This window comes from Bacillus rossius, chromosome 1 (assembly GCF_032445375.1).
Source record: "Bacillus rossius redtenbacheri isolate Brsri chromosome 1, Brsri_v3, whole genome shotgun sequence".
Classification (NCBI taxonomy): domain Eukaryota; kingdom Metazoa; phylum Arthropoda; class Insecta; order Phasmatodea; family Bacillidae; genus Bacillus; species Bacillus rossius.
Genome location: NC_086330.1, coordinates 140,617,669 through 140,629,801, shown reverse-complemented (window position 1 = coordinate 140,629,801; position 12,133 = coordinate 140,617,669). Strand labels below are relative to the sequence as shown.

General features: G+C 39.4%; 1 protein-coding gene across 2 annotated transcripts in view; it reads right to left on the bottom strand.

Annotated features, from left to right (window-relative positions):
* LOC134546223 (laminin subunit gamma-1) overlaps positions 1 to 12,133 on the bottom strand; it is a 617,689-nt gene that overhangs the window by 189,296 nt on the left and 416,260 nt on the right. Inside the window, exon 1 of one of the 2 annotated variants that reach the window (XM_063388850.1) lies at positions 11,836 to 12,114. The exons of the other annotated variant lie outside the window; for it this stretch is intronic. Within the exon in view, the coding sequence (XP_063244920.1) occupies positions 11,836 to 11,941 (106 nt within the window). The 5' untranslated portion in view covers positions 11,942 to 12,114. Of the gene's footprint in view, positions 1 to 11,835; positions 12,115 to 12,133 lie in introns of those variants that run through there. 2 annotated transcript variants of the gene reach the window in all.

Genomic DNA, 12,133 nt, shown 5'->3' with positions numbered 1-12,133 from the left:
GTCTAATATCACTGAATTAAGTGAATAACTATCGGGGGCACTGTGACCACTCTGTCGGCCACGACATCGGCCGACGTCTGACGAAAATAATCCGACGACCGATGTCGTAACCACCGTGATCGTAGCTTTATGGTCGGCAAAGTCCAGGCCATTACCGATGAGATATGATAATGGAGATAGATTACAATCAGGGGTTTGGGGATTATTCTAATCTTCTACTTGACATAACTCATTTAATTTTGACTGCGAAGCAAAACTCGCCAGAATAACAGATAAAACCTCCACCAATCTGTTCCTTTGGCAAGTGGGTCGAGCAGGTGCGAGAGAAACTAGACGCCCATAAACAACACATTTGAAAGAGGGAACAAACTCGCAAAGCTGAACTCGCGGTGCCTGCTAAACGCAATAATATCTGGATGAGAGACTGAACACGCAGTTTTTATCAACAATAATGACATTGTATGAACATAAAGTTTATTTACGATACTATCCAGTGACATCAAACATAGTAATACAGCTTGAGTCTGAATCAGGCCGAGACATTTTGGCTGCAGGTTTATATTCCGACAAAATAACTTTTAAACATATAGGTATATGTGACTTATGACCTAAAGTGGTTCCCAAGGCTGGTATACGTCTTTGATGTTAAGGGTTACCAATTTGTTTTATTCTAAATAATAGAGAAAGTATTTAAGATGGAACATTGTGCGTCTGATTATGTTTGATTGAGTAATGTTGTACAATCACCGAGAATTTTGCCGCTGTAACAAGTTATTTCATTAATATAATTGGGAGGACCACCTTAATTTTCCACATATTTATTGAGACGTCTAACTAACCCAAATTATTTCAATGAAATAACTTTGCTACAGCGACATAGTTCGCGGTAGTTGTAGATCTTAGTTCTATTAAACATAATCCAGACGCTCAGTATTTTGTCTTAAATGTCTTCTCTATTACATGCTTAATAAAAGTAACACTAACTGACAGACAAAAACAGCTTAAACCGGTGGTCTAGAATAATGAAATTTTGCGTGGGAGCGCCTTATATGAAGTAGGTGAGCACTATGAAACGATTTTTGAAAATTCGCCCTCTAAATGGGGTTAAATAGAGGGTGAAAATTTGTATGGAAGTACATATGTCATTTTTGAAGTTAGGAATATGAAAATTGGTGTTTAGGCTTCTGTTTATAAAAAAAGTAAGTTATATCAGCGTTTTGCGTCTTCGGTAATTCACCAAATATGAGGATCAAACATTTTCATACCGGGCACACGGCTAGTTTACAATACAAATGTTTTCCCACTCAACTTTAAAAAGTTATGATAGTTTTGGGGAAGCACTTTAGACCGTAGGTCGCATAGACGTTGTAGACTTATGTGGTGATGAGCCTGCAGGCGAAGTTTGTGGGTGGAACGTAAATGCTGGGGGAGGAAGGAAGAGAAGTGGTCGGAGATCGCCGACCACCTGCGAGTCGATTAGCGACGCAGTCATTAAGACGAGCCGCCGGCGCGATCAGGGCTCGGGGGAAGGCCGGTCAGGGGAGCCGGCTCGGCGGGGCGCGGGCCGCCTCGTTAGCGGCGGAGCGCGCCCCCGGGACAGCGAGGGCTCGGTGGCGCCGTGTTGCCGCGGCACACGGCAGTTGGTAGGACTGCAACGGAAGTCGTATGGAACGGAAACGTGTAACCACGGTGCTGCCATCTGTAGCGGATGGTTCGAAACACAGTTAACAAAGCCAAAGGGAAACTTTATAATATTAACTATTTAATGAATTCTAACTAAGTTGGGCATTATTGTAACAAAAATTCATTGTCGAAAATTAGGTCCAAAGCAGGTGTTTAGTATTTTTCAAGGTTTTTTCTCGCTTTTACCAGAGCAGTTCCGTTATATATGTAGTTTAAATTGAATGATTTGATAATAATCGACGAAGCTGCTCCGGCATCGAATTCTAGCGGCGGGTGCGCAAACTACGTGTGATTCGCGTCAAGAAATGCAGATGAAAACAAAATTTTGGTATTATTAGTTTATTGCAACATAGCTAAACAACACGAGAACACATGAATTTGCTCATTACCGAGGTTAGATGTTTACACATCTCTGGCGAGAACTGACAGACTCACCCACATTTTTTTCTCTCAATGTAGGTACCTATACAAGTGTGATAACCATAAAAAGGCTCTATTTTATGTTCTTAAAAAACAAGTTGGTAAAATTCAAAAATACTAAAACTTATCATGATCATCGAGAGAATGCGAAATAATAATGTTAACAAACTGGGTAGTATCAACCTGGCAACAGTGGGTGCAATTTGCTCCGTGTTGCAATCTAAGAGTGAGACTGACTATAGATAAGTCGACACGAGAGACTCGATCACGGAAGACCGCTGCACGAGCTGTAGGGGGAGGGCGCCGCTGATGAAGATAGATAACGTTGCCTCAAGTGCGGGACTTGCCACACGGGTGTTCAGGAAAGAGCCGGGGATACCTGCAGGAATCTGCGGCCTAAAGGCGTGTGCTCTCTCTCTCTCGTGCTCGCTGTAAACGTGCGGGAAAGCTGCGCTAAATAACTGCGTGCCGGACAACTTGTCAGTGGCTGTCTATACTCTTTGGGTGAATGAACCATTTAGCCAGGGGCGTTTTCGTGTCGGTGCGACAATAGCCGGTGCCAAGCGCGGGGCTCTCAGCTGGCTCGGGGCAAATACAGGCCTTCGACTGAGGCCCCTTAACATTCTATGGCGTGAATACAGGTGGTGTATCATGGATGTTTCATTACTATGGAAACACTCTTTTTAGCCATATCAGCAATCTTAAAAAAATTACACTTCAAAAACAAAATGCGAAAACAGAACTACAATTCAGACCAAAACATTTCCTCTGGCAGTTATCGTAAAGACATCACCCGAAGGTGCCCGCCGGCTGTCGCCGAACTCGTGCAGAACTCCAGACGTTAACGCGTCATTCACACCCATTCAGGATTTAATGAATTCATAGTCTGGGTGTATGTGTGTTAGTGAGGCAGAATGATAAACGCGACGCTCGCTGGTGTTTCTAGCGCGGTATCGCCTCTACGCGCAAGGCTCTGAACTGGCGCGCAGTCGTCTCGTCGTGCATAGGACAACTGTGAAATTTGAGCGGTAACCGTAACATTATATAGCGAAGAAATGACAGTAAAAGTGTAATGCAAGGCCTTAAGTGTTTTCAAAAATTGGCACTGGTTGTTTTGAGCCTAAATATTACACTAAAACCATACCTTTTAGACATTTTAACTCTTCTAAAAATACAGTTTAAAAACTTCATCCGAAATCAAAAGTACTTTTCGGCCCTCAGCGAATACTTAAATGCTTTTTGTAAACAGCCCCACACGGATAACTTGTAGTTTTCAAATCGCATTGTTTTTCCTGAAACTCTGCACACCGTATGTGTGACCATGTAGGCGGGGCCCTTAAAAGCCATTGCACTTGTCTATATAAGTTTAGTTTCATGATTTAGGATTTAACGAGTGTTTTGTCGGACAGTGAAAAAGGCTTAAACGAGTGTTTCTTCGGACTATTTAAGTACCAAAAATGATAAACCTAATATTGTAAGTGGTATTGGGAAGTATGTATTCCAGAATCGCCGCTTAGTCCCGCAAAGGCTCGTTACCTGGCGCGCAAAGGCGAAGAGTCGTGTGATGCACCAAACACTGTCACCCTTAGCGCCCCCGCCAGGATCCGCCCTCGCCTTAACGTCTCGTCGACATAGAGGTAGTAAATGACTATCATGGGCGACGAGATGAGAGTGGAACATAAAAATTTTGGGCCTCGCCATATTTCAGTTTCAAATATTTCGACACCGCTTGCAATAAAGCTTGCGTGCACAATATTTTGGTTTCACATGGCATAGGACAGAGCTTTGGCTACTTGTTGGCGTCAACACTTGTGAACAGGTGTAATTAGATATCATGTTGGTTGTTGTTCGCCCGCTTAAATAATAGGTTATTTCCCTTGGGGCGCTTACATACTAGAGTCTTATTAGTAAATATGCGACTGCAGCAAGGCATAGAAGGTCTGGAAGATATGATGTACATCTTGAAATGCCAAAAATTGGGGGAAATAGTTCAAATTTTGAATTATAGCTAAAAAATTGAAAAATCCAATAGGGCAGGGTATAATCCACCTTAATTATTTTGCTGGAAATAGAAAAAAAAAGGGGGGGGGGGTAACGGGAACAGTCCAAGGGGAAAAAAAGTAACGTCCGTCAAACTTTTCCACGTGTGCAAAAATATTCGGTTACGACTTAAACATAAATCGAATTAGAATCACCATGGGAGGAGTGGGAGGAGGCGAGTCATCCGACTCCTCAACAAACCTCTCACTCTTTGAACTCAAATATTTGACTTTACATCTTTACTCAGTTCTACAAGAAAGTAAGTATGTAGGTAAAACAATACGGTTAAAAAAAGTAACAAGAAGTGGGAAATCGCCAAACAGTAACATTTTCGATAGAAAGTATATATTTAACCAATATGAATTCATTGATTGTCAGAATCCTTGTCACGTACAAATCTGGGTTTTCACTTGCCAATAAAACTAAATACAACAAAAACTAATTTTAATACTTCAAGCTTTAGGCCTACTGCGTTTCTGTAATAACAATGCCGTTTTTTTTATTTATTTATATAAAAATGTTTGTTCGTTCCTTATGCGTTTCTACACGATTCATCTGACTGCGATGAAACTTTGGTGAGTTGTTAAGTGCACGCCCGCAAAGGTCTCTGAATTAGTACAACGATTTTACAATAGGTGGCGCGCAAATTGTTTGAACAAATGTGTTTATTTCATATAGTTTAGTTGTAGTGCGTGCGTTTTCGTTGTATGATTGCGCACGCATAACAGGATTAAATTAAATATAAAAGAGAGAGAGAAATAGATATATATAAATATAGATAGAGAGATAGAAAGAAATAGAGCAAGGTTTAGAGAATGATATAGTTATGTAAAGAGTATATACATATATAGACATATTTAGAGGAATAGGGATATAGAGGATAGAGATAGAGAAAGGTAGCGAGATTTAGATATATAGATGTAGAGAGATAGAGATATAGAGATAATGTAAAGATATAGAGAACTTGAGAGCTAGAGAGATGATTTATATGTGTGTACCGTACCTACTTCAAACAAATTTAAAAAAAAAATTGAATGAGGCATTGCAACGCATGCCAGGCATTAGCTAGTATTAGATAATTTCATGACATGCACTATTTCTGGTTTACACTGGTATTCATACAAAAAAAAAACCTACGAGAATGGACAAAAAAGATGCAATCATAGAAACGTGGAAAACAAGCCAATGTCAGCTGATATCAACATACCCAGACAGCACAGAGAATTCCGTGGAACGAATTTGTTTCGTAGAAAAAAAAATAAAAATTACAGCACAGACGAACATAGTGGGCTGACAACCACGAGACAAGTTTCAACAAGATAAGTAAATACAGGAAAGCTACAACCTTGAAACCAGTGTACACCAGCAATAGAGTACATACAAAGAATTATTTTTTATCAACAGAATCATTCAAACAACGTTGTGTTCGAAAACTTATAAGATGTCTTGCGTAACACAAAAAAATTTAAAAAAAAAACGTTATTTTCTCGCTACGCGGAACGAGTGTCCTGATGTCCAGTTTACTCGGGTCAACCAGATAATCAAGCCGTCTGGAACACGTGTTTCCATAATTTATACGTTCTATATATATACAATGCGAGTCCAGAGACGAGATCAAAGGAGAAAACATGTTTTGAAAAAAATGAAGAAATTACGCCAAACAAACATATTATCTCCCCGCTCCCTCCCTCTTTCCCGCCAATCACGGCCGGCCAGTTAACCGCAGCAGTATACACAGAGTGGAAGCAGATTACGATGTAGATCACCTGAGCTATTATCGATGGTTTCGCGGCGCGGATGAAACAGGTAGAGGTAACGGAAAGAAAAAGAACATCGTAATGGAATCGACTTTGCTCCAAGACGGGAAGGACAAGAAGGGGGGTTGCTGGCAGCAAGATCAGGGATTGGAGGGACCTCCATGTGTTACTATCGCATCATCGGGAAGAGGTAGATTGCCGACAGTCGACAGAGGTTGGAGGAGAAAGGAGGAAGGGATAAGGAATGCCAAGGGGGGGGGGGGGGGGGGGGGGAGCAAGAACCGCCGTGTGTTTATGAAGGTTATTTCACACTCAGTTTATGTTCACTTGAGAACATTGTGCACTGCGGCTTTAGTAAAAAAAATAATACAACAGAGGGTCGACGAATATCTGGTGAACCAATTGCAGGGCCTTATAATAATATTTTTTTTTATTTAACACTTATATACGTATATGTAAAAACACACGTACTAGTTGGTTTCCACGGTGTTTACCGGGCTTACGTGGGGGTGTTTTTTTTTTCTTTCGAACTCTTGGTATACAGTAATTTTCCTCTTAATGCTGATCGTCAAGGGTGCACAATTTCATTAAGACATGACTAAATACGGTTATAACGGGCGAAAAACAGGGATGGGGGTGGTTTTTGAAATATAATGTAGACAGTGAGTGACCTTTCTCTTGTTTTGCAGGTCCAGTGTGCGAAATTTATCAATCTGTAAATAAAACTGTTCATTTGTATTAAAACAAACAAACATACATTTAAAATTAAATAGTCACTACTCGCAAGAAAGTGTCGATTTTGGAGTTAAAAAACTAAAGCACTATCAAAGATAATGAATGCCCACATGACAGTGACAGTCAACAATTATCATTATCATATACATACAATACGAACTCAAATGTATTTATCCCATTTTAGTAAAAACTACGCAGTTAATCCATTAAAATTTTTTATACGATTATATAGATAATTTTTATTATTGAGTTAAAAATAGTTTGAATTAAAATAGTTTATTATTGATTTGTTTATTGAAGTTCTAGATTATTATTGAATATTTATCTGTCTGTTCTAGAATCGCGCAAATACTAATGTACATATTATGATGAAATGTTTTGTGTTTAAAAGCTTATGATCATATTTAAAAACTGGTGTAAATTTTATCTCGCTACGATGACCAGAGCCTGAGGTATAACAATAAAACCACAATTTTTTTCACAACCAAGTGAAACCAATATAAGGTAAGCTACCATTTCTACCAACATCCACTTCTACCAATACTACTGTGTACCACATACATAATCTAATTTATTTTATCAGAATTAATAACAATTTCACAAATTACTTTTTTATTACATGATTTGATGGTTTAAAAAAATCACCGTGTGATTATTCGCACGGGGACACACACTAGTTTATATTTCATGTGTGACTAATAAATAAAAGTTAGGCGTAAGAAAAAAGCTAGCAAAAAGGTGTTGGAAATTAGTTTCGTGACTTCAAGCAACATTACTGTTTACTTTTAAAGCTTTTCGTGACTTTCGTGACCAGTCCAGTTTCTGACTTTTCCCCCTTGACTTTCAGATCTACATACTGGATGAACTCTCAGGTAACTCGCTCTCCCATCAAAGGCCTTTATCGGGTTAGTTTCCAGGCAGGGGTTGGAATCTGATGAGGTTCACAAAGTGGGGAGAACGTGGCGGACGTTTCCGTTGGGAAGTTTAGGTTTTCCTCGGGTACTCCCGTTTTACCACCACCTGTTCGTTCTTTCAATGCCACTTTTTCATGTCAGCCACCTGATGACCCGTTAATACACGATTCATTCGTTTGAACAGCGGGAACCTATCGGAGTGCGGTGTCATCGATTTGTTTAGCGTATTTTTGTTATAAAATAGATTTTTCCTTAAATGATAACTGTATCATTGTAAGCAAATAGTTAAAATTTAATTGACAGGAATAAATTGTACATCGATAATACTTGTGTCTACTGTTTTTTTGATTGTTTTTGTTTATTGTTTTCATGGATTGTAAATGAGTACGCAACTAGTTTTGAATAATCTTTTAACTTGTGACAGTTGTGGGAGTTCAATAATATGTACCTATTTATTCTGTAAGGCAAAAGTAAATGATGCTAATAAATGAATTCCAAGCACAATGCAAAAATGATCGCATTTAGGCCTTTGAAAAGCGCCGGTCGCAAACGGACAGCTCTGATCAATATTTTGTCTCAGTCTTTTTAGCTTCCTACCACACTGCCCGTTATTTCCTATTTACCCTTTTGAAACGGGAAACTAAAACAGCAAATATCGCTAATCTTCTTCCTGTATGCTACCAAAGTCAAAAAGTTGGGACAAAAAGTTCAAGTTGACTAATGTATTCGGACCATCGCCCACGTCAGAGGGCGTCAGAGGGTCACGTGTACAAGTTGGGACATTGCAATATTGTAGACGGGCCTTAAACCTCAAGCGCAGAATCACTGGGCCGCAGATTCCACTCTTCTACCCCCCCCCCCCCCCTCTTTTCCCCTTCCCGAAGATCCTACAGATTTGCGCCCTAGCGTCCAACGGGATTTCTGTGTTCGAGCGTGAACCAACCTTAACGACGCGGAGAGTTCCGTCGAAGAAGAAGGTGAAGGAGAAGTATGTGGGAGTGGGGGGGGGGGGGAGGAGACGCCGGACCAGACACGCGGTCGCCGCGGGGCGCGCACAGCGGCTAGACGCCGGCGCCTGGGGTCAGCCACTCGGCAGACACCCGCGGAGCGCCGGCTCTCAGCGAGAGTCCGCAAGTGTCGCTGGCGCTTCTAGCGCGGTGTCTCCTCTGGACTGGCGCGCTGTCGTGCGCAGGGCGACAAGGTAACCATCACATCACGTGGCGGAGAAATCAAGATGACGGCGTAATGCAAGTCCCTTGAGAGCTTTCAACCATCTTCACAGGCGTTTAATGTTAGACATTCTCGCTCTTCTAAAAATACAGTTTATAAACGAAACACGGAAACAGAACCACTCAACCGCCCTCAACTTATCCCTTATGCTTTTCGAAAAATAGACCACCGCACAAAGATCTCGAGCAATTTTGAAAATCACGTGTTTTATTTTAATCAGAAACGTTGCCCCAGGTAGGTTTTCAGCACCCTTCAGTAAACATTTTTTATATCACAGTCACTATATATTAGCAAAATGAAACATGAATAAATAGAGAGCTATTATTCACACGAACGAGCCAGTATTTGTGTTAGAAATCTGAATCTTTTTTTCAGAGTTTCCTTCCACGTAATTTAACTGGACAGTCTCCAACTTTTATATTTAATTTGCAACAACTGAACTGAAGTGAGACGTCAAAAAAAATAAAAGTTAGCTAATTTCGCAATTAACTTACATTTTAATTCAATTAGATTTATGACACTTAAAACGTTTCATAAAAATTTCGAATGATGATCCGAAAGGAACAACGAATGCTTGAAACATATTTCTTTCAATTATATATTTACAGCAAAATAAGAGTTTACTGTTGCAGAAACGGAATACGTAGGATAGATTTATGAAGAAAATATATTGTTTAAAATTTTAATTTTTTTTTAGCATAACCTATCATTATATTTGCTTTTTCACCTATTAAAAAGTCACTGCTGTCTATTTTAAGTTTTCATCATGTTTTAAGATGTTAAAAAAGTTTACTAGTCTGGGAAAATGTATAATATTTACCAAATATTTCATTGAAGTAAAATTTTCTATGGGAAGGTTTGGATAGGGAGTAAATTCATGTAAGTACTTCATCGACATGGTCACGTGACGTGATAACGATAACACTATATCTGTTCCTATTAGTATAACTTATTGCGCTTTTAAATCTTTAGTATACGATTACTGTGCAGTAAAAAGTGAGTATAAAATATATTAATATTCTCATACAGATATATAGTTTGAATAACGAAGGAAACTGAGTCTTCGTAGCAATATAACCTAAAAATTACCTGCAATTACTATACAATGCGTATTTTATAGTAATTTAGGAGTTATTTTACTAACGTGATAATACAAATTTGTTGTATGATAATATTTTTTCGTAAAAATTGCGAAAAATTCTCTGATTTTTATTAAAAAAAAGTATTTTTATAACAAATTTGTTGAGTGGTAATATTTTTTCGTAAAAATTGCAAAAAAAAGTCTCTGATTTTTAGCAAAACAAATTTCTTATGTTACACAATTATATTTTTCAAAGTAACTTAGTATTTATTTTTGTTATTCTCTTTAAATATCTATTTTTAATATTTTTTTAGATCCTCGAATTTGTGTGCAAAACCGAGTCTTTGTAGCAATAGGTATAACCTAAAAATTAAGAACATCATTATTTTTTTTAATACCTACAATTACTATGCAATGAGTATTTTATATTAATTTAGGAGTTATTTTACTAACGTGATAAAACAAATTTGTTGTGTGATAATATTTTTTCGTAAAAATTGCGAAATCGTTTTCACTTCTGTCGGCAGTCCTCATGACTGCTTTGAATTTTTTTTTATAAAATACCACACTTTTAGTATAAAGAAATCTTTCTTCGGTGGGTCTGAAACACGGGTAGTTTTATTGTGTAATTAATACTAGCGGTTTCTTGCGGTAACATGTGGCCCAAAGCTTAAAAACTTCTTATAATTAAGTACCGACATTCAGACAGAATTTAACTGTAGAGGATTTTTTTTCAGATGAAAAAACAATATTTTAAAGTCAATAAGAATTAAATATTTAATACGGTTTCACATTTTGGGACAGTAATTAACTTTTACAATTTCTTTACAATGAAATCAGAACGGTTGTATTTTCAACTGCCTTTGTGTTATCGCTCGACTCGCAGAAGACTTTATTGCACTGATGTCTGACATGTCACATTTCCGCGAATACCTAGAGAGTGCATTTTCAAAATCAATTTCGATTGTTACAATAATCCGAAATAAGTATTATAATACATAATGGAATTTGTCTTTACTGTTAAAGGCAAAAATGAGAAGAGCGGCCTCTTGATAATAATGAACGAAATTCAGTGGTGCATTTTCACGCAGACGCGACGAGGTATTTGACGCGCAGCCAGTGTCTCCCTTAGCGACCTCGACCACAGGCAAATGTAATGTGTATGCACATATCACTTAAAAAAAAAAAAAAAAACGTGAGCCAGTCTTTTAGTACTCGCCAGAGATGTGTAACATATAACCTCGGTATCGTACAAATGCTCGTGTTCTCTTCTTACAAATGCTTATAATATGAAATTTTAAAATAATGCCAGGTATGATAAGTTTAAACGTAATTTTTGTTTTCGGCTACATTTCTTAACGCGAATACACGTAGTTTCTGCACCCGCCGCTAGAATTAGCTGCCGGAGCAGCACATCGACTATTAAATAATTTTATTAGCAGAGCGAATTTTTAAACTATATAATGAAACGGTTCAGATAAAAGGGAAAAAGACTTGCAAATGTGCTAACCCCCGTCTTTAGACCTGATATTCGACCTTGATTTTATTAAAATACTGCCCCTCTGGTTAACATATATTTAACAGTTAATACAGTTTTCCTTTGGCTTTGTGAACTTTGGTACACACTATACGCTACAGATGGCAGCCAGCATCGTGGTTACACATTTCCGTTCTATGCGACTTCCGTTTCATTCACAAAAATTATTCTTACCAAATGCCGTATACCGAGAGCTAAGATGTTACACATAAAAAAAAACTTCCATTAATGGCTACTTCTTGGCTTCTGGATTGAGGCCACGTCCACGGAGGTGATGGTGATAATGATGATGATAATAATGATTTTCGCAAAGTTTCGGCATGCATTGCAGAAGCCATCTTCAGTGGCGCTCTTGAAGATCGGTGCTGGAGCCATCGGCCTCAACCCAGAAGTGAAGAAGAAGGCGGCCGGTGACTGCGGCCTCCGCCGAGGACTTACAGGAGCCCGAGAACCAGGGGGTGATGCCGTCCCACGAGGCGGCGAGGGCAGTCGGCAGCGAGACGACGATGACGGCGACCAGGGGCAGCAGCGTCGCGGCGCCCATGATGGCATATCCTCGCGGCACTCCGGGCAGACGTGGGGTGTCCGGGACGTGTACCGACGCGCGGGATCGAGGGGCAGCAGGCTACATGCTCACTGGGCCGCGGGGAGGAGGGCTGCTACGGGGGGTTCGCCGGCCAGAACACTGTCTGCCGCGCTCGGCGGCCGCAGCTCGACTGGCTGCCGGCGCGCGCAA